The following is a 23,812-nucleotide window of genomic DNA, read 5'->3' as shown; positions in this document are numbered from 1 at the left end:
GAACAACCTCACTCCTTCTTTTATTTCCTCTATGATCTTCAGCGAATATCTTGTTCAATTCCTCTGTCCACTGATATTTGGTGGATTTTTTTTTTAATTACATTTTCACCCCAAACAAGGCACATTGCCACTTTGGTGTAGGGGCTATTATCAGGGGCAACAACTACTGGGGTACTATGTTGGGATTTGGGCAGCAAGATTTGGGTTCATGTTACACTTGAACTTCTGCACGTCAGTACAGTTGGGGAAGCAGGGACCTGGAATGGAATTCCAGAGTCTAGCGGTTCTGGGGAAGAAACTACTGGAGTAGAAAGATCTTTTACATCTAGGGATCTGTACTGTGTGGGGGTGGGATGTAGCTGCCTGTCGCGTTTGTCGAGGGTGTCTACGTCATGGGGGCACAATTGTCCACAGTTCGCCAGAGCATTCACCATTAAAATAGTTGTAGAACAGGCAGAGGGATGCAACGTTTCATGGATGGGACAGGGGCTGAAGCTTAGATGCCAGTTCAGGGCCTATCAGCTTGGCGACTCTCTTTTAAACCTTGTCTAGGAGCGAGAGACTAGTAGCAGATGCACTAGCCCAAATGTGACAGCAATACTCCATACATGGGCGAATAGTGGCCTTATAGTAGGGGTAGGCTATAGAAACAAAATTTTTCAAATAAATGCCAAAAGTGGCTTATTACCTTCATTTATATGTAAATAGATGGGAACAAGTGATTTTGTTCAAAACGGGTCAAAATTGGAGGGTCGCTGGCCCCAAACATGATTTGACCGCGTCGATGCGTGAAAATGGCCCAAATTTTGCCCCCGAACACACTTAATCACTTATTGAAAGCGACAGGGTGCATTTCTTGACTATAAAAGCATTTGTATCATTTAATCTAACATTCCCATTGGCTATCCCACAAGTATAGGGCTTTTTAGGGTATCTCAGAGTCCAAAATGGGTCAAAATTACCCCAAAGTTAGCCAAAAATGGTCGGAAATCACGGATTTTCCAAAATGCACCTCCCAAGCCACACAGGGTGCAATTTTTGAGCATAAATGGCTCTATATCATTAAATCTAACATTCTCACTGGCTATCCCACCTATATAGGGCTTTTCAAGGTATCTTAAGGGTCCAAAATGGGTCAAATTTACCCAAAAATTAGCCAAAAATGAATGAAAATCATGGATAATCCCCAAAATGCAGGTATTATATCTCATCGGGCTCCTATAAACACTCCTGTATGGCTTTTTACAGTTGGAAAACTGAAATAACCACCCTGTTATCTTATCCATTTGTATTTAGGGTATTTAGAGATCTTTGGGGGATGTAAAAAGGGTCAAAACAATCCAAAAATGACAAAATTACGCTTTACGGTACATAACATATGAATCATTAGTTCATTCATCAATGATACTTTTTAGAAACATCATAACTTTACTATATCAACTTCTCATAAAGTAATTAATTGTAAATTGAACATTGAATGTCAATAAAATGCTGTCCAAGAAGAGTCTGAATTCATATTGTTCTCATAGTTACCTCAAAATTGATGAAAATGGCCCTCGATTCGCTATTTCTCGATTTTAACCAATATATTGAATAACTTGATAAAAGGTATGATTTTGTTATTTCACCAGATAAAAGGAATTATTTTGTTATTTCACCAGTTCGCAGATTGTAAGTGACATGTGTTTGGGTGGCGATCTCGGTACATGGGACAGTGCTACGGATTGTACCCGATCTGTTTAATGAGTAGTTCAAATTGTTTGAGGTATCATGCTCTGGCAATTGGTCACTTATATCCTCCACTTCAAATTGATCATCGTCCAAATCCAAACGATTGTGCAATTCTTGTTCTGACAGAAACTGTTCATGTTCCATATCAACGTGGAAAGTGTCAATGAGCCATTTGCGAGAGAGAGACTTTTGATCGACAAAGAATCTTCGTTCATATACATCAAATTCATCAGGATTCACATCTTTTGAAAGTATATTGAGAAGGACATGGTGCTCTCGTTTCCATTTAATCATATTCACACGTCTGGAACCCTTTGCTTTGTAGACATCTTTGTCGTAAATTTTTAGCGATCGATCAAGTTTATGTTTTATCCCAGGTATTGTAACATAACGAACATCACTTCCAAAGGCTTTCTGCCACAATTGTAGTAATCGCAAGGAGAACTGGTGAATATGATTTTTCTGTGTCGTGGTACCATATTTGGCAGCATGATGTTGCACAGCTTGAACACATTCAGCCTCAGTTGGAAGAGAATCAAGCAGAAGATAAGTCTAATCGTCGTAATTATAATCTTCGTCAATCTGCCCTGCTATACCAGCAATGTTCATTGCATTTTACTAACTGAAAAAGAAAGCAAAGTTCAATCAAATTCACAATTAATGCAATGCAATGTTATCGTGTCTATTTAAAGATGCCATTGCATTGTTACAGAAAGAAAACATTTCCTTATTTGGTAATTTTCCATCTATAACTCAAATTAAGCCCCTTTTTGACAACCTATGTTGATTCTTAGGGACTTTTTGACTCTCTTTGGCTAAATCGGCCATATTTAGCCCCTTTTAAAGGTCCTTATACCCCTCATTAACAGTGCAAAAGTTAGGAGAGTGCCTGCTTCAAGCATTTCCCAACAGTTTCTGCCATGTAGAGGTGTCTTTGGGCCCATGGGAGGTGCATTTTGGAAAATCCGTGATTTCCGACCATTTTTGGCTAACTTTGGGGTAATTTTGACCCATTTTGGACTCTATGATACCCTAAAAAAACCCTATACTTGTGGGATAGCCAATGGGAATGTTAGATTTAATGATACAAATGCTTTTATAGTCAAGAAATGCACCCTGTCGCTTTCAATAAGTGATTAAGTGTGTTCGGGGGCGAAATTTGGGCCATTTTCACGCGTCGACGCGGTCAAATCACGTTTGGGGCCAGCGACCCTCCAATTTTGACCCGTTTTGAACAAAATCACTTGTTCCCATCTATTTACATATAAATGAAGGTAATAAGCCACTTTTGGCATTTATTTGAAAAATTTTGTTTCTATAGCCTACCCCTACTTATAGAGGTATAGGATACTTTCAGGTGTTAGTAGTTTTCTAGCATGGTAGAGAGAGCCTACCTTCTTTGCAGCAGCCCTGGCAATGCTTTCAATGTAATTGTTCCAACTCATGTTTCCTGTGAACGTTAGGTCAAGCAGTTTGAAAGATGTACTCTCAGATAAAGAATCACTGGCAATTGTTATTGGTGGCAGAGGTTTCTTGTAATTATTGAAGGAAACCAATTTAGTCTTGGCAGCATTGAATGTGACCATCCACTTTTGTTCCCATTCCACTACAGATTGGAGGTCATCCTCTAGTGTTTTGGCCATTTCTTTAGATATGTGTTCATTTGTTTTCCTGTCATGCCTGTTATAGAGTATGGTGTCATCAGCATCTCAGAGGCAATTTTGGATGGTTTTAGGAGATGCCAGAACGGCTGCATGCACCTGGCCATGGAGAATGCATATGCTCCTTGATAGACCAATCCAAACCAAGCCCTTGCACCAGTGATGTCCTTCGGGGTAGGGAAATTCCGAATAGATTCCAAGAGCTTGTCAGACGGGGTGACATTAGTGGGCGTGATCTGGAGGCCCGCAAAGACAACAGTCTCTTCGGCAAACTGGAACTTCTTGGGGTTGAGGGCAATCCCATTTCTGGCACAGTCCAACTACTCGCATGTCTGAAAGAATGATGCCTCAACTAAATCAACCCACATGCACGTGTCATCCACGCACTTAACTTTGATTTTGAAATTGGTGATAATAGCATCAAATTGCTAGTTGTAGGCATCGCCACTAGCAAGGAATCCCTGTGGTGCCACCTTGTAACGATAACGATCCCATGGGGTTATGAAGGTTGTAATGTGGCGATCTTCCTCTCGGATGGAAACAGAATGGTAACTATTCCAAGCATCCATGACGGTCTTCCACGTGTGCTGGGAGACGCGATCTGCCAGATGGAAGGGACTCTCCACGTGGTGAATCTGCCTCACAGACCGTCGATTCTGTAGCTGCAGATCCACTGTTCTTCTAGGGGAGCCATCAGCTTTTGCGGTCACCACTATATGAGAACACCAGGTAGTTGGCATGTTGGGGCTGACCTTCTCAGGACGCCAATAGTGACGTCTCTCTTAAGGTCGTTATAGACCTTATCCTGCCAGTGTAGGGGACCAATGCAGGCTTGTGAATGGCGATTGGCTTTGCGTTGGGGTCGATATGAAGCTCCGGCGATTCACACTTCATCATGGGAAGTGGCTGGTGCTCGCATGTATTAAACGTTGTTGATGAATAGAAGTCAAGCAGCCATTGCTTCAGAATGGGCACATTTTCATCAGTGGACGTAATACCTGTTGGAAGCTTTGTTGGTATAGGTGGTAGTAAATCAGTGCATTTTGGGCACGAACACTGCCTATTTTCATCTTCCACTGTAGTCAGGGAGTCTTGAGGCCAACTTACTGGCACAGTTGGGAAACTGGCAGGTATGGCCCCTAATGCCACCAGTGCTTCACGACAAAAGAAAGCTTTGCCGATTTTCCTAGACACATATAACAACTGCTTTGTTGTTTTTGGTGTGCCAGATACATCAGCTGTGGATACCTCCACGAAGATACCTCCTTCAACCCCTAGATCCTCCTTGATAGCTCCTTGCATGGACAATTTGGCAGGGAATATGTCAGTCTTGGTGATGCCCATCGCAAGTGCTGATCTGATGGGTATGATGGAACTCTGACAACTAGAATCTGCCACCATAGGTATTTTGATTGATGTGGGGTTTGAGGATTTGAGTGGGCGGCCAAGCTTCTTGTGGTCATCGGTGGTAATGGGGTGAGCTTCACCGTCATCATTGGGTGGGGCGTGGAAGGTCTAGCGACCCATTTGCCTTCGTAGACATGATGTTCGATTGGCTTGCAGCTGCTAGTTAAGGGTTGATGAGTCTGGACGGTACAAAGTTGGTCAAATAGAGTGCCAGCTTCGTCATCCCCCATGTGCAAGGCGTCATTACTGTACTTGGACTCAACCTTACAGTGGGGTTCTGTTTTCGTGTATAGATGTAAAATAAAACAGATGTCTCTCTGTGCCTCTTACTGTATGCTGAGAAAAGATGTTATGGTGTTAATTCATTTGTTTGTCATCATCGATACCTTCCAAAATGAAGTTATTTAAAGAACAAAGGTATGTTTTCTTAATTTACTTGGTAATTTAAGATTATCAACCTAACAAAGGCTATTAATTAAACCAACACTTATAGCACCTCAATGTAAATATCTCTGACTAACCAGACAAGCAGCAAAATTTAATCTCTTCACTGTAGAAGTCCTTTAATGCTGGAAAGCCTTCTATTCTAATCGTGTCTTCCTTCAAACTGAAAGACTTCACAATTCCCTCCCAATATCCTACTTCTCTACATCCAAATAGCAATATGCCTTATTTGAAGTAAATAAGAGTAAACAAAAAGTACTTATACTATTGGGAAGAGATTGGATGAAGAAATTGAAGCTAGACTGGAAATAAATGTTTGTTTAACAAGTGAAATCCTAATCGAGACTAAAACATTATGATACTTTAGTTTGAAAGTCAGTTTCAATAAAGTTGTGTGCTCTTTTTCACCTATGGTTTTATTAACTTGAACAATCTGTTGCATATGCTCATCTGCCTACTATCGCTTCTTAAGACTCATCCTCCTGTTCCCTCCATTACTCTTTTTATGTGCTGAGAAGTAATGAGAGTCTGCATTACCCATGATCGTCAAACACAAAAGCAACTGTGAGTCACCATTTTTATTTCTTGTCAAGTGACCGAATTTACAAAACACACACATGCTAGTCAGGTAAGTTACGATTTTCCCTACACTCTCTCCTGATCTCATGATCACAATCAAAGCAGGGGGTACTATCTGTCTCTTTTTAAGTACTTCTTTGAAGAAGAACGACGCAAGTACAACCCTCATACAACACTCAGCTGGGTGGTTACTGGCATCGGAGTCAGTGCCCAGTGTTTTAAAATTCAAATAGATAAGCACTCACTAACCTCAGAATTGCTTTTGTCGCTCAATGAAAATGGTGCCTATATTATTGGTTGGAGATGTTTAAAGTGACAAGCCCATTCATCAATTTTCATGATGTCCAGGCTGATCACTTTAGTAAAACAACCAGTCTTATATTTTCTTGTTCACCTGCAGTCTGGGTTTTTAACCTGTGGAGAAATGCGTGACTTACCTGGATAGACCACGTGCGGGTCGGTCACCAAAAATAAATAAAAAGAAAAAAAAGAAATGGTCAAGACTCTTATTTATAGAGTAGTGATCACGTGAGTTAGAAGAATATGCAAATAGAGGTGAACGATTTTGCGATATAAAAAGCCTGTGTTGTTAAGAGGAGGGGCAGACTGTTGGCAGAAGTCAGTGCTGTCAGACGTGCTTTAGAGTTTTGTTATTGTGTTCGATTGTTGGGAGAGAGAAAAGAGAAGAGGAGGAACCAAGAAGACATTCTGCAGATACTTGACTTTGTGTTGGTTTTAAGCTATCTCGGCGCTTGGTGTGCGGTTACTAACAATGGACAGATTCGACATTCGCTTAATACCCGAGTTCGACTGATCTACCACTGGACCGGCTGTCGTTGAATGGATTGAAAAGGCAAGAGAAAATCTGTAAACTGTGCAAAATTAAAGAACCAGCCACAGTTATCCCTTTGAGGCTAACCGGAGGGGCCTATGCAGTCTACCAACAACTCGGGGATGAACCAGACTGGGATGAAATCAAGCAGAGCCTGTATACAGCGTTTGGTACAGATCCATTTGTTGCGTGGCAACAGTTCACGAGCCGGACACTTCAACCCAAGGAAACAGTCAACGTGTACCTAGCCGACCTGCGAAAATTATCTGTACCGTTTGGTGGGGTCAACGATAAAATATTAAGCTGTGCTTTTTTGGTAGGCCTACCCGAGGAGGTCAGTAAACTGTTGCGGGCATCATCAAGAATCGATGAATTGTCAACTGATGAGTTATTGGCCCGAGCTCGAAACATCTGTAAGGAACAGGAACCAATTGCAGCAGCAGCTCGTTTTCGACATGGAGGCAATGTGGACTCTCTTCCAGATAGTAATAAGCATGCCACCCCAGTGTGCTATAAATGTGGGGAGGCCAATCATTTTGCTAAAGAGTGCCGGAGTGATAGGAGAGGTGTATATCCACAATCAAAGAGACCAGTGCAATGCTATCGCTGCAATAAGTTTGGGCACATATCTCGCAACTGTTCGGGAAACGAAGTTGGGGGCAAGGTACTATCGCTACCCTTGCCCCCTGCCAACCAATAAACACAGGATTGCCTGTCATTAGCGTTAAACTTGATGATGTGCAGTGTTCAGCACTTATAGACACGGGGTGTTCCCGGTCTATAGTTAGTGCCCATTGCTGTCCGGTGTGGCGGAGGAACCCAGTTGGCGTTATGACCATCAATGGCTTATCACGGGTATGTTGTGGTGAAGGGACAGTCACAATCTGCACTGAGAAGGGTGACACAGCTAAAGTTGACGTTCTGGTGATGCAGGAGAAACCCCTTGGCTACGACATGTTGCTTGGAATTGATGCAATACAAGCACTAGGAGGCGTTACAATCACAGCAGCTAGAGGTATCAGGCTTGGAGAAGGGAAAGACGTCTGTGCAGCCATGTCGATTGAAGAAAAGGACTTCTGTGCTACATGTGATGACAACGAAAGGGTGTGGACTGCAAAGTGGAAATGGGCCATGGGCCAGGAACCAGATCGGCTGTGCAACACGATTCCAGAGTATGCAGTTTCTACCAAGAATAGGGCCGCATATGAAGAAGAACTTCAGATGTGGATTGACAACGGTTGGTTAATACCATACCCACAGGAACGTCTGGGACCACCCAAGGGATTAATTCCGCTCATGGCTGTTGAACAACCTACCAAAGAAAAAATTTGTCCCGTAATGGATTACCGAGAGTTGAATCGGCATGTTGATGCGTTTACCGGAAACGCAGATGTGTGCGCTGCTAAACTGAGAGAGTGGCGTCAAAAAGGGAGCAATGTAGCACTTCTGGATCTAAAGAGGGCCTACCTGCAGATACGTGTCCATGAGTCATTATGGCCGTTTCAGACAGTACTACTCAAGGGAAAACTATATTGTTTGACACGTTTGGGTTTTGGCCTAAACGTAGCACCCTTGATTATGACAACCATTATTAAAACTGTTTTGATGCAGGATGAGACCACAGCAAAAGCTGCTTCAGCCTACATAGATGACATCTATGTTAATGAGGACATAATGTCTGCGGATGCAGTTCGAATAAAACTGAAAGCGTTTGGGTTAATAAGCAAAGACCCTAAGCGCCTAAAGGATGGAGTGCCCGTGCTAGGCCTCGAGGTCTGGGAGGAGGGCAATACGTTGCGATGGAAACGAGGGAGCCCACTTCCAAAGTTACCCAATGTATTAACAAGACGTACTGTGTTTTCTATCTGTGGTAAATTGATAGGACATCTACCTGTCTGTGGATGGCTCCGATCGGCAACAGGAGTGGTGAAAAGACGAGTGACTACAGTAACAAAAGGATGGGACGATGTTGCGGATGATGATTCTCTCCAACAAATGATGGCTGAAATGTTGTCCAGAGTGCATAGGAATGACCCTGCCCGGGGTGAGTGGCAAGTGTCTGGAAACGAACTAAATGCATGGGTTGACGCAAGTTCGTTGGCTACAGGTGTCGTGTTGGAGCAACTAGGTGTTGTTGTGGAAGATGCATGCTGGCTTCGTCCGAAAAATGATGCCCAACATATAAATTTGGCAGAACTTGATGCCACGTTAAAAGGTCTTAATCTCGCATTGCAATGGCAGACTAATGTTGTGCATCTCCACACTGACTCATTGTGTGTTTACCATTGGTTAACCGACACCTTGACTGGAAAGGCTCGAGTTAAGACTAGAGCTGCAAGTGAGATGCTAGTACGAAGGAGACTAGCAATAATTAAGCGTCTAGTTGACGAATACAGCTTGCAGGTAGACATTACGTTAGTCTCATCGATGCAGAATTTGGCTGATAGCTTGACTCGAGTACCAAAGAGGTGGATCGATGCAATGAGGCAGGGATCCGATCTTCAACAACAAACATGCGCGACTGTAACGGATCAATTAACACCTGACCAGATCCGTATGATACACCAGCAGATTGGACATCCTGGAATTCAGAGGACTGCATATTTTGTCCGAAGAGTATGCCCTGCAACTACAAAAGCATCAGTGAAAGCAGCCATACGTTCGTGTGAAGAGTGTCAGAGAATTGATCCGGCACCATCCCAATGGCAAAAAGGGAAGCTCGAGGTGGAGGGCAACTGGCAGCGAGTAGGGATGGACATAACACATTATGGGGGCAAACATTTTTTGACCATGACGGATTGTGGCCCGACGCGTTTCACAATATGGCGCCTGTTGACACGACAGGATGCAGCCAGCATTATACAACAGTTGAGAGCCGTCTTTTTTGAACGTGGTGCCCCGATTGAAATTCTGACTGATAATGCCGCCACATTTCGATGTCAAGAATTTCAGAAATTCGTGCACGAATGGGGGATTAAAATGCATTATCGGTGTGCATATTATCCCGAGGGTAATGGTATAGCAGAACGGTGTCACCGCACCATCAAAAGAATTGCAGCCAGGACGCAGTGCTCTATTCCAGAAGCTGTGTACTGGTATAATATAACACCCAAGGACAATGCAACACCAGCAACTGCACCAGCCAATGGGATTTACCAATATGAACAGCGTGTGAAAGGAGTTGATGCCATACGATCAGTGGTGAGTGTTGTCAATACACCATATCAGGTGGGAGACCTTGTTTGGATAAAACCCCCAAATGCTGGGTGCACTACGAAATTTTTCCGGGGAAAAATAGATGAAATCATAAGTCCTCAGACCATGTTGATTGGTGGCATACCACGTCACGTAAAAGATATCCGCCCTTGTTATACCTCTTCTGATTCTGAGGACGATGAGGAGGATCACACACCGTTCAGAGATGATCCTGATCACTTACTGCCCCTTCAGGTGAGCATAGAAACACCACCAACAGAACCAGATGAGGGAATGATGGGACATACTGATGACAATAGTGAGGAGAGCGATGGACACAAGGAAGTAATGCCTCATCGAAATACTCGACAGAGACGAATACTGCCCACCCCCCGTGATTGCGAAACCCAGCGAGAAGGGATGATGGAGCATACCGAGGAGATGACGCCTCCGATTCTTCGGAGAAGTACCCGACAAAGACGGATACTGCCCCCCTGCCCTGATTGTGAGACACCGCCTATGGAACCACGAGACGGGATAATGGAACAGACTGGTAGTAATGATGGTGGTAATGAAGAAAACAGCAATGAGGAAGTGCTTCTTCGAAGGAGTACCCGCCAACGACGATTGCCCGCATGTCCTGTTTGTGATCATGAGATCAGGGGGGAGTGTGGAGAAATGCGTGACTTACCTGGATAGACCACGTGCGGGTCGGTCACCAAAAATAAATAAAAAGAAAGAAAAGAAATGGTCAAGACTCTTATTTATAGAGTAGTGATCACGTGAGTTAGAAGAATATGCAAATAGAGGTGAACGATTTTGCGATATAAAAAGCCTGTGTTGTTAAGAGGAGGGGCAGACTGTTGGCAGAAGTCAGTGCTGTCAGACGTGCTTTAGAGTTTTGTTATTGTGTTCGATTGTTGGGAGAGAGAAAAGAGAAGAGGAGGAACCAAGAAGACATTCTGCAGATACTTGACTTTGTGTTGGTTTTATAACCCAAACTACGTCTTCTGTTTTATATTTCCCTCCAATCACCTATTGTTCAGGCAGCAGGTTAGGCTTAACACCTTTTATTTGGACATGGTATCTATGTAGTGCATAAACCAGCACAGTAGAAGGTGAAATGTTATTCTTTGGGGTGACGTTCTGCCAGTAGATTGCCTTCAATATTGAAAAATTCTTTCTGGCCATAACGGCCTTAATGGTTCTATGATATGATTCTACTTTCGTTTCCACTCTGTGAGTAAGTACAATGAAACTGAAGATGCACATCCCAATTCTTCACAAATTCACTTAAGGCTTTACTAGTGAATGCGGTGCTGTTATCAACAATATTTCCACCTACAGCTCTCGCACCAAGAAAACATTCTCCAACTGTCAGATAACCATGATTGCATCTTGTTGGTGCAGCGGCTGCCATATTGCAAATCTAGAGGGACCACAGTTGATGATAGAAAATTTTCATTATTGCAGTGGATTATGTCAATCATCAATTTGCTCTAGTTATGCTGAGTTTTCCATTTCCCAGTAAACAGGTGTTAGATCTATCGATCGACAAGTTTCACAGGCTTTCATAACTGGTTTAGTAATTTCCTCATGCATTTAAGGGTCAACTGACCTGGCAAAGTATGAGATCGACTTCAAACTCGGATAATGGATGTCAGCCACTTTGTCCTTGTCCAATCATCCTCCTACCATTGCACAACTCTCGAGCATTGACTCTTTTCCTTCCTTGAGAAGATCCATCCACATGTGCAGCATTCTGGTGAGACTATCAGCATGGTTCTGATAGGACTTGAAGAGTTTCATGTCTATGGTCAATCCATATTCTTTCGCCAGTAATTTCAAAGTTCTTAATTGTCACCTGACTAGCATCTCTTCAGCTACACTCATATTCACACATGCCTTTCCAGTTAAAGTGTTGGAAATCCATCTGTGGACAAGCATCAAATCAATGACCAAGTGTAATACTGTTGCCTCCCACTGAAGGGCCAAACTGACTCCTTTAAATTCTGGTAAGCATTAAATTTTTTAATGCTTACCAGAATTTAATTATCAGTTTTTAGATCTGTAATTTTTGGGCAACTTGGTTAAATATCCTCGAGTCATTCTGAACTTGATTTGAATGGAAATTGTTTACTCCTTTTGCTTAAATTCAATGTGGAATGGCGTCAGCAGTTTTTTTCTTGTAAGAAAAAATATTTTAGAATGTTTTTTTTTCTTTCAGTCATGTATTAATTTTTCTTTCACTTATGAATTAATTCATTTACCCAATTGTTTTGCTTTCTACCCTCAAACACCTCCAAATACTATTGTTACAATTTAAAATTAGAATTTATTGTGGTCAATTTGTAGCTTGTGATTCACTTGGTAAATTTCCTCAAAATAAACGTATTCTCCAATTCTGAATTCAATGTCTTCTCACATTACTTTTGCAAAAAAAAAAAAAAAAAAAAAAGACGCCATTCCATTTTTAAGTATACTTTTCAAACAGGCATACTAATAAATGCAGCACCTAGAATTGAATGTAAGCAAAAGGAGTAGGCAATTTCCATTCAAATCAAGTCGGGAATGACTCAAGGAAATTTAGCCGAGTTGCTCAAGAATTGCACATGTTAAATTTGTCAACTGAATTGTTTCTTTATTTCAGTTAGTGTAAGTGGAACCTACTACCATACTTGCCTCTAAACAGGTCAGTTGAACTTAGTAGGTAGAATACTTAATATTATTAGCAGTTTTTTTTTAATGGTGAGTAGACAATTAATTGTGGATATGTTGTTTTCAGCTACTCTAACTTTTGCTTCTCCTAATTTGTCTCTCGGTCCTTGTTTAGGACGAGTGATTTTTCTGACAAAGGGAAAAGAAAAAAGCTGTATTCTAGGTCGGCAGAATTTTTTTGTTAGCAGTAGCCTGAGATGTTAGAAATTTTCTGTTTCTATTTCTATCCTTGTAAGCATGTCACTAATAAGGGTGCTGGAGGTAAACGTTTTTCTGGGCTGACATTATACGCCTGATAGTCAGGGACCCGAACCTTGGACTAACCACTAAGGAGGCCATCCTATCAGCACGTGCAAAGTACTGGGGCTGCTGTATTACCATTTGGTGAATTGATTCTGGACCATGCAGTAGCTTCCAGTAGGGCTTCTTGATGCCATATTAATGTGTAATTGTTACGGCTTTATCTTATTGTCTACAATGAAAAAAATATTTCTTAACTTCTTTTTTTTCCTTACTTTCCCAGTCCTGGATATGACCTTAAACTATATCCGATGGTGAGGCCCCAGTTTGTGGGCTTTGGGGAGTGTGGAGCCACCCTTTAATTGCCATTGCTCCCAGGTCCACTCTAACCCAGTGGTAGTACCTGTTAGGGTTCCAACTATGGGTTAAATAGAAACCGACTTGAAAAAAACCCAAATATATTCTATTAAGAAATTGTTCTTCAAAATCATTGAGTTCAGCATTAAATAACCTGAAAAGGGTTGATATGCCGTAAAGCAAAAACAACCAACCAACCAACCAACCAACCTTACTTTCCCTCCGCTCTGCTCTAACCAAGTCTGTGAACCTATTCCACAAATCCTAAAACTCCATCATGAAGTCTCCAGAAAGAATACACGATTAAACCCAGAACTCCAACTTCCAACATAGACCCCACACTACCATGTCTCCTTCTCTAAAATCTGGGGTCTACATTTCAACCTTTCAGAGGTTGAAATCCAATTACAGGAGACCAAACTAGACCTATTCTTCCTAAGCAAAACTAGCATTGGACCGATTATTTCCCTAGATGAGTTCATAATTATTCTAATTTCACATCCAAATTTGACCCCCAAGTTCGCCATAGGCATGGAATATGTGCCTATATTAGAGATGGCTTTCCATGTTGTATGAACATCTTCAGAGAAGACCCTAAATTCCCTATATGTTCTTTTGGATTGCACTTGCTCACACCACTACATTTATATTTGCTCTCTATCACCCCCCCCCCAACAACGGAGTTACTATCTTTAAGAGCATATCTGAGAAAATTGACCACATCGTGTCTGTGCATCCTTTGACTACCATTCACATTTGTGGAGACTTCTATATTCACAATGTGGAATGATTAGCCCACTCAAATAAGACAGATGATGAGCAGAGGTTCTATCATGATTTCTATATTGTTTATGATCTAAGATTGTTCACGAACCCACCTGTGTGCCTTACACTGATGGCCCATTTGCAAGTTTCCTAGACTTTTTTCTTACAACTTGCCCTGAGTTACGTTCGTCTTCCATTCTATCCCCACTGAGATCTTCCGACTACTCAGTTGTCTCCGTTAAGATAAAAACAAAATGTAATAAGTCCTCCGAGATACCTCTCTATCATACAGTATATCGATACTCTATGGCTGACTGGGATAGCTTCCGTATATTTATATCAGATCTACCTCTTCATTCCATGTTTAAAAAGAATGTACTCTTCATAATATCATACCTGACTGAATGGTTAAATGGAGGTATAGACTGCTTCATATCCTCAGAAAAATTTCAGCAAAAACCTAACAGCCAGCCATAGTTCTCTCCAGAATATGCTGCTGCCATTGCAACAGAAATCACTATTTCCATTGCTTCCATAGTAATAGATGTACTGAGACTAAATCCGCTTTCAGGACTGCCAGAACTTTGCAGCTAATTCTACCCTATGCCTTCAGGACCGCCAAACCCCCATATTTCCTTCTGGGTCTCAAAACACACTATGCAATTTACAAATATCAGTGCATGATTCCAGCAAAGCAACTGGCCCTGATTGTATTCCTATTATACTCATAGCTTCAACCAGAACTAGCTCCTATACTTACAAAGATATTTAAGCATTCTATTTTTCCATTATCAACGCTCTAATCCCCATCTGGCATCAATCGAAATGAATGGCTCTCATCTTGGGGGAGGCTCCATGTTTTGACAAACTTCTAGGTCTGATCTTTACTCCTGATCTGAGATGGAACATGTACATCAAATCCATTGCCAGAGATGCTGAAAAAAATGGTGACATCATTCTATCGCTCCAGTAGATATCTCACTGCTGATGCAATTCTCTACCTGTATAAGAGCCAAGTACATCCAAGGATGGAGTACTGTTGCCACATCTGGGCAGGAGCTACTAGAAGCAGCTTATCTTGCCTTGACAGAGTTCATAATAGATTTCATAGCCTAGTGAAAGATGCCCTTTTCTCTTCCACACAACCTGTTTCCCACAGAAGAGACGCAAGCCTGTCTCTGTTTTATCGTTATTTACATGGCAAATGCTATCCTGAGCTCTAATCTATGGTTCTTACCTGTTCTGACTTTCACAAAAAACATTCATCTAGCTAAAACCACTGTCAATATTTCCCCATTCTTCATCTATGTTTTAACCTAAACATAGATTCCATAAACAAAACTTCTTTCTTAGAACTGCACGCCTGTGGAACTGTTCCGTTTTCTTGCTTTCCAACTGACTAAAATATGGTTGTCTTCGAGTCTAACGTGAACAAATTCTTGATGAGCCATACCCTTAAGTAATTCAATTTAACAATTTTCCACTACTAAAGATGACTACATGTTCCCCTTGACCACTGTACACTCATTAACCCTTATCCTCGAGTGGACTCCGGGCCTTGATAAGTGATACTCCCTTGTAAAAAAAAAAAAAAAAAAAACTAAGTATTTATCTAGTTTTCAATCTTGCAACCTGGATTTCAATTTGTGTTGTTGCCTTTTGCCTATTATAACCGGATTTTATCAAGTCAATCTGTAAAGGCGACCAAATTTCCAAAAAATGTTGAATTTACAAATTCAACCATTAAAAAAAAATGATTAGTTTTTAAATAAATAATGAATTGTTTCCTTACAATCAGGTAATTTTAATATTTTTCAGTCTGCTTTAAGGCGGAGGGGAGTCACTTGTTTACCTAGGAAAACTGGAACGTTGACTAGTTTGAGACATTATATATATATATATATATATATATATATATATATATATATATATATATATATATATATATATATTGGTTTAGTCGCACCATTGTAATTAAAAAGAACGTAAAACTCGCAAATTCAAGTAGTAATACTTACTTTTTGTTTTATAATCTTCTTTCAAGAAAAGAACTTTTAAAACGTAACTCGATTGTTTATAAAAGTCAAAATTCAAGATGGCGACAAGAATAGCAGGTTCGCAGAAAATAAGAAAAAAAATTTTAAAAAATTTTCGAAATAAGGCAGAGCTATTGAGTGAATATTACGAGTAAAGTTAAAATGATTGTGGCGATATAGAAGAATAGGCGACCCTAATCCACCCGTACCGGTGTCAGGTGAACACATGTTTAATAAACATGTGTTCACCTGACACATTTTTACATCATAACGACGGGCGATAAACCGAGAAAAATCACTGATGGATGAGCGTGCGAAAAACGATCCCGGGAGCGGGACCTTTAGATTGCAAATCAAAATTGGTACATGTACAGTTTAAGCAAGACATCAAAAACTGAAAATATCGGAAAAAGTTTAAATTGTACGTATCCGTTATGAAATGAAGTTCTCCAAAAAAAAAAAAACAAAAAAAAAATGGCACTTCTGCATATCATTGCCATGAGGCGAATGTGCGTATTTTAGTTTCAAGAACGGCCGATAGAGGGCGTGTGTCAGTGGAACAAGTGTAGCAGACGCAAATAGACCTCTTTCTTCTTGCATATATTCCTCCCTGATTGAGTGATGTGGCCATAATTTTTGTAGGAATTTTTGACACCCCTAACACGGACACCTCTAACACGAAACTGCGAATACAATATAAAAATCTCGGAATTTCTCTGTTAAAAGTGGGTTATTTATTTTCTTTATGGATTATACTTCCAAAATAAACTATTACAGTTGTTTTAAAAGTAATAGAAATATTTTTTTTTTTAAACAGTAATGAATTTTCCGAACTCAATATTTTTCAATTTTTAAACTCAATATTTTTCAATTTTTAAATTTTAAAAATCTATCAAAATTTTTCTATTGATTCTATTTTTACGATATTTTCAGGGTAAATGTGAAATTTTATGTTCTTTCCAATAAATCGAATATAATATTTTAGACAAAATTTTTTTTTAAATTCACGAACCCCCCATCCCAATTTTTAAGTGTCTATTAAAAAGTAAATACTTAATTTAGTAACCCGATGACTACATAATTATTTACTCACAAATTGAAGAGAAAAGGTCAATACATAATATATTCAAATTAAAAAAAAAAAAAAACATAGTGTTCTTTTAGAATTTTACCTGTAAAGTTTGAAGTTTAAAACCTTTTTTTTTAAAACCACGTTATTTGTTTTTTCTTTTTTTTTTTAATGGAACCTTGGTCCTTGCTCCTTTAATTGAAAAAAAAATTAGGGCTTGAATTACATTTTTCGAGGAGTTATAAGCTTGGAAAGACAGGGGGTCGAATAATTCACGCCTCCCATTTTGTAAATGTCTAATAATAATTAATTTAGAACCCGATGAGTACATAATTATTTACTCACAAATTGAAGAGAAAAGGTCAATACATAATATATTCAAATTTAAAACAAAAAAAACATAGTGTTCTTATAGAATTTTACCTGGAAAGTCCGAAGTTTAAAACCTTTTTTAAAAAAAAACACGTTTTTTTTTTTTTTTTTTTTTTAAAGAAATCTTGGTCCTTGTTCCTTTAATTGAAAAAAAAATTAGGGCTTGATTTGCATTTTTCGAGGAGTTATAAGCTTGGAAAGATGGGGTGGAATTATTCACTATTTTTCACGAAATTTCTGACACCGCTAGCCATACACTGGCCAATCAGAGGAGTAGCGCATGAATATTTTTAACCCCCAAGGACCTGACAGCTTCCGGTCCTGAGAAGAAAAAACTCTCTCTTACTCCACCAGCTTTCGAAGGGACTAGACCTTTCGCTTCTCTGCTCCTACTAGGTATCAGACGACAGCCACCGGCTGTAACTACCTAGTAAGCAGTGAAGTCCCGAACTGGTCTATGGAGCACCTCTATCGTTGTCAGGTCAGATGCTGACCCCGATAGAGGATATAACAACTGACACAGCTCTGTATGTCAACAGACTACGAGCTTATCTCAGTAAGCTACCGCCGATGCACCCTAGGAAACAGACCATTGAATCTTTGGTTCTGAAGGACATATCGATATGGACTCACGTGTTCCTTAGAAAGGACGCAGTAAAAGCCCCCCTAACTCCACCTTACACTGGCCCTTATCGCGTGCTTTCACGCACTGACAAAACGTTGATCTTGGACATTAGTGGTAAAAAAGAGACAGTATCGGTAGATAGGGTAAAAAGAGCCTTTCTGGACATATTAACACCTGAGCCACACATTCCTCCAACATACACACAGCATCATCATCATACACCTGAGGTAAATGTTCCACTTGAGAACAATTATGTGACCACTACACGTAGTGGTCGACGGGTACATTGGCCAAAGAGACTATGCAAACTGTGTATTTCTGTTGAGAAAGAACATTTTTTCTCTCCTTTCCAAAAAAAGAACATTTTTTTTCTTCTCTCCTTCACCAAAAAAAAAAAAAAATTTTCAAAAAAATACTCAAATAAATTTACATTTTTATTGTATTCTTCTTCTTACTATTTGTTATGCTACTTTTTTCTCTGTCGGCTTTCAGCCTAAGCAGGGGGTTATGTAGCAGACGCAAATAGACCTCTTTCTTCTTTCACATATTCCTCCCCGCTTGAGTGATGTGGCCATACACTGGCCAATCAGAGGAGTAGCGCATGAATATTTTTAACCCCCAAGGACCTGACAGCTTCCGGTTCTGAGAAGAAAAAAAACTCTCTCTTACTCCACCAGCTTTCGAAGGGACTAGACCTTTAGCTTCTCTGCTCCTACTAGGTATCAGACGACAGCCACCAACTGTAACTACCTAGTAAGAAGTGAAGTCCCGAACCTTCCTTCCTTGAGTTTAATGCCTTTCTAAATAAACCTTTCCTTGTTAAGTTTAAGAAGTGGTTTGTTGTTTGTTCGGAAAATTGTGTTAAATTATTTTATTAGGAAGTGCCTTAAAAGCACCAAATAATAAATCCCTAAAATGGTGACCCGACGCGATAACACGTGTTTTCCGAATAGCTAACTTATTTTGCGTTTGAACAAGGAAAGGCGGGCATTTTAAAACTCAGCACATGGTGTGTAAAACTTCAGCAAACCGACCACATAACGCCTCTGAAGGACAAAAAAAAAAAAATCACAGCAACTGTCTTGTAAGAGCACATTTAAAACTTAAATTTAACATAAAAAAAGATGTTATTTCCTGCTCGGCTTGTCCGTTATAAAAATATATATATATATATATATATATATATATATACGTATATATACGTATATATTTTATAAATTAAGGAGTCAGCGCCACCCTTTGTCGACCGCATATTGTTTTTAAAAAAAAAAAAGAAAAAAAGAAAAAAAGGGAACAGAAAATAAAAGAAACTAAAAGTTTTTTGTTTTTTTTTTTTCAGAAACGACGCCCGGTACTTTCCGAGATACATTTGCACGCTCCGAAGTTTTAAGAAAAAACACAACAACAAACGAAAAAAGAAGTGTTACGTTGCGCAGGACCCCAGGTTGGGAACGGTCATAGTTTTTTTTTTTTTTTTTTTATTACATTTTCACCCCAAACAAGGCAAATTGCCACTTTGGTGTAGGGGGCTACTATCAGGGGCAACAACTACTGGGGTACTATGTAGGGATTTGGGCAGCAAGGTGTCGGTTCACGTTACACTTGAACTTCTGCACGTCAGTACTGTTGGGGAAGCAGGGACCTGGAATGGAATTCCAGAGTCTAGCGGTTCTGGGGAAGAAGCTATTGGAGTAAAAAGATCTTTTAAATCTAGGGATCTCTACAGTGTGGGGGTGGGATTTAGCAGCCTGTCGGGTTTGTCGAGGGTGCTCACGTCGTGGGGGCACAAGTGATTGCAGTTCGTCAGAGCATTCACCACTAAAATACTTGTAGAAAAGGCAGAGGGATGCAACGTTTCGTCGATGGGACAGAGGCTGAAGCTTAAATGCCAGTTCAGGGCCTATCAGGTTTGCGACTCTCTTTTGAACCTTGTCAAGGAGCGAGAGACTAGTAGCAGATGCACCAGCCCAGATGTGGCAGCAATACTCCATACATGGGCGAATGGTGGCCTTATAGAAGTACAGGATACTTTCGGGTGTTAGTAGTTTTCTAGCACGGTAGAGAGAGCCCACCTTTCTTGCAGCGGCCCTGGCAATGCCTTCAATGTAATTGTTCCAACTCATGTTTCCTGTGAACGTTAGGCCAAGGAGTTTGAAAGATGGACTCTCAGATAAAGAGTCGTTGGCCATTGCTATTGGTGGTAGAGAGGGTTTCTTGTAATTATTGAATGAAACTAGTTTAGTCTTGGCAGCATTGAACGCGACCAACCACTTTTGTCCCCATTCCACTACGGATTGGAGGTCTTCCTCTAGTGTTTCTGCCATTTCTTTAGAAATGTGTTCATTCGTCTTCCTGTCGTGTCTGCCATAGAGTGTAGTGTCATCAGCATATATACCCATCTCAGAGGCAATGTTGTCAGGGAGGTCATTTATGAATATCAGGAACAATAGAGGTCCAAGGATAGAACCCTGGGGCACTCCCGCATTTATATCATATTGTTTAGATGTACGACCGTCAAGGACAACCTGGATTTTTCTCTTATCTAAGAAGGATTTAATTATGTTAAGTATTCTACCAGTGATACCGTATGATCTGATTTTACTGAGGAGACCCTCATGCCATACCCTGTCAAAAGCCTTAGATATATCTAGAGCTACCGCTCTGCCCTCCTCCGCTTTGTCCAGTGAATGGTATATACGTTCAGAGATCACAGTTAGGATGTCTGCTGTGGAACGGGCTTGTCTAAATCCATATTGTTTGTCAGTCAGTAGTTTAGCATCTGTAAGATGATGGACTAGAGCATGGTTAATTATGGTCTCAAATATTTTGGCAAAAAGTGGGAGGAGGCTAATGGGGCGATAATTTGATGGGTCTGTCCTTTCGCCAGAATTCTTGAATACTGGTACAACAGAAGCAGTTTTCCAACAGCCCGGAAAGCAAGCTTCATTAAGGCATTTGTTGTAGAGTTTGGAGAGAACTGGAGCTACTTCGGCTGAGCACTTTTTTAATAGCACAGCTGGGATAAGATCGGGTCCACATGCTTTTGAGGTGTCAAGGTTTTTTATGATAGCATGCACCTGAGCAGGGGTGGTTTTCAGATCGTCTAGTGTGGCGTCTGTCCGCATAGGAAAGTCAGGTAAGGGGGTGGTTGGAAGGGTCCAGTGTAGAGTTTGAGGCAAACCAACTGGCAAGCATGTTAGCCTTGTCGGTTGCTGAGGAGACAACCTCGTGATTGTTGGTTAGTGGGGGAATTGTTGATTGCCCATTATTTACTACACTATTGTAGATTTCCCAGAAGTCTCGAGTTCCTAGTTTTTGTGCTTCAATGCACTTTTTAGTGGTTTCCGTAAATTCTCTCTTAGCTGTCGCTATTTCTTTCTAAACGTTATTTCTAGCTTCTATATACTTCAGTCTGTTTGAACTGGACTTATGTCGGTTAAACCTACGGTATGCATGCTGCTTTTGAGCAATGGCAGTTGCACAAGTTGACGTAAACCATTGGGGAGAGTGGGGCTTACTATAAAATTTCCGCATGGGAACATGCGCTTCGATTGCAGTTTTGAACCAGTCAGTGGTCTCGTTTGCACATTGTTCAGCAGAGAGAAAGGAAATATTTTTCCATGGAGCATCTCTAATTAGTTCCCTGATGGCTTCCCAGTCAGCCTTATTATAATATCTCGTTATTTTGAGCACTGGCTCTTCAGTTTTGGGTCTAGAGTTTAGGGCGATTTCAACCATTATCACTGCATGATCAGCATTCCCGAGTGGGCTGTGGGCCTTCGTTATGCAGTCATCGGGAACTGTGGTCAAAAACAGATCTAGAAGTGATGCGTGTTGTTCTTCCTGGTCAGGGAAACGGGTTGGAAACGTAACAATTTGTGATAGGGAGTGAGATATAGCGAAGCTATGGGTTGTGCTGCCCGCTGCATCTGTGTGAGTAGAGAATCCAAGCCAGTTTTTGTGGTGGACATTAAAGTCACCAAACACATGTATTTGTGCGCTAGTGTCGAGGGACAGTGCCATGTCTATGCTGTCAGATACTTTGTTTATTATGGAGCAGTCTTGAGTCGAGGGAGAGCGGTAGAGAAAATAATAGTAGCTAATATTGTGTTGCATGTTTAGTCTAAAGCACATAAAGGCTTGATCATCCGTTTCCAGGTTTGTTTCTCTAGTCAAGGGAAGGGTATTACGAATGTAAACTCCAAGTCCGTGCATATGTCTGTCAGAGTCCTTACGGCAGAGTGGGAGATATCCAGGCATGTTAAAGTGGTTAGAGGAAATGGAGTAGTGTAGGTTAGTCTCACTTAGTGCTAAGATATCCGGGGTATTTGTTAAGAGAAATGCTTCAACATCAGCTAAATTAGTTCTAAGCCCACGGATATTTGTGAATGAGAGCCTCAAGGGAGGAGGCAAGTTGAATTTGTTTGTCCCTAATCCTGGTTTAAGCTTATTTCTAGATTGTACTGTCGTCATATTTTTTTTTTTTAAGAGTTTCGGTAAGGGGGAGCTAAACAAGAGGTTATGCGGAGCTTCAGACATGCATCACAAGTAGACCATCAGCTGACCTTTAGTTAGTAGGTTTGTAACAAAAACATTGTAGCCGTCAATTTCCTTGATCGTCTGCTAGTGTAACTTGTTTACGATCCGAGCTAAACGGTTGTCATGGCAACTGCTAAAACAGCATGGTTATTTCCCCCTTTTTTATTCGAGCTGACTTATCAATTGTACGTCCTTGTCATAACAATGACGGAATCTGAAACAAAGTTTTGACAGGCACATAACGATCAGGCGTAACTCAGAACATAAAGGAAAGACGTAAGTCACGATTGCTTTTCATATAAAAATGTATTTTTAACTAAAGCCTTACATGCATTTTATCAAATAGTTCATTTCTGCGGCTTGGCTTTCCTTTCATTGAGCGATCGGAGGGGGGGATGCGATTTCACTTCGACAATCGCACGTCCTTCAGCGGTCCTCAAACCTACTTCTCCTCTTCTGACTTTTACTGTCGATAATCGATTCTTCGATTCCCAGGCAAGTTTTAGCTTTGTTTACAAAATGCATTGCTTGCATTTGACCCAGATATCCAGTAACCCATTTTCTCTTAGTCGGGCGACTATTGTTTTTGTTTATTGCACGTGTCTTTACAACACGTTCCAGCCTTGATCATAATTGTTTTTTTCCAGGACATTCCAATCTTTCTTTGTTCTCGCAAAGGAATGTCCCATTCCAGCAAAATATACGATCTCCCTCACAATCACTTTACTTTGTAAACAAAAAAATCGTCGTCCGATTTTTCTGTTTACGCCATAATTACTTTTGTCTGGTGGACAATCAATATTCGATGCCCTCCTTTCGAGTTTCTTAAAAAGGTTTATTTTAACCGTTATGTATCGGATGGTCCCAGACATCCGTTACATAACAGAAGAAGAAAAAGAACTTTCACAAAGTTTTTTTTACATTTAGCATCCTTCGGCCAAATTGTAAGTACTCAAAGAGTTCATTTATCTTCAGGTTTACACACATTTACACAAAAAAAACAAAAAAAAACACACTCACACACACACATATTGTCCACATTTTTTTTCTCATGGCTCTTCCTTATAGAGTATACTTTTTTAGCTTTATTTCATTGTAATTTTATTTTTTCCTTTTTCTCCTCTCCCGTTAGCCTGTTAAGTTTTTTTTGTATTGTCTCTGTCTAAAGATTTTCTCTATATTTCTCATTCTCCACGTGGTCCATATTCGGTGTCCTTTCCATACTTCGGATAGGTTAGTTTT

General features: G+C 40.5%; 1 protein-coding gene across 3 annotated transcripts in view; it reads right to left on the bottom strand.

Moving 5' to 3' along the window:
• LOC145295815 (general transcription factor II-I repeat domain-containing protein 2B-like) overlaps nucleotides 1–16,138 on the bottom strand; it is a 69,616-nt gene extending 53,478 nt beyond the window's left edge. For 2 of the 3 annotated variants that reach the window (XM_080141500.1, XM_080141499.1), the window contains exon 1: nucleotides 15,948–16,138. Coding sequence is in view for 1 of the 3 variants with exons in the window: in XM_080141502.1 (XP_079997628.1) it covers nucleotides 1,642–2,025 (384 nt within the window). In the remaining 2 variants the exon portion in view is untranslated. Of the gene's footprint in view, nucleotides 1–1,138; nucleotides 2,354–15,947 lie in introns of those variants that run through there. The other variant, XM_080141502.1, reaches the window with a different exon arrangement.
• Nucleotides 16,139–23,812: the final 7,674 nt, after the last annotated feature.

This window comes from Euprymna scolopes, chromosome 16, assembly GCF_053919585.1.
Source record: "Euprymna scolopes isolate OS-2025 chromosome 16, ASM5391958v1, whole genome shotgun sequence".
Taxonomy (NCBI): domain Eukaryota; kingdom Metazoa; phylum Mollusca; class Cephalopoda; order Sepiida; family Sepiolidae; genus Euprymna; species Euprymna scolopes.
Note: the sequence above shows the minus strand (reverse complement) of the source record. Positions and strands in the feature narration are given on the sequence as shown.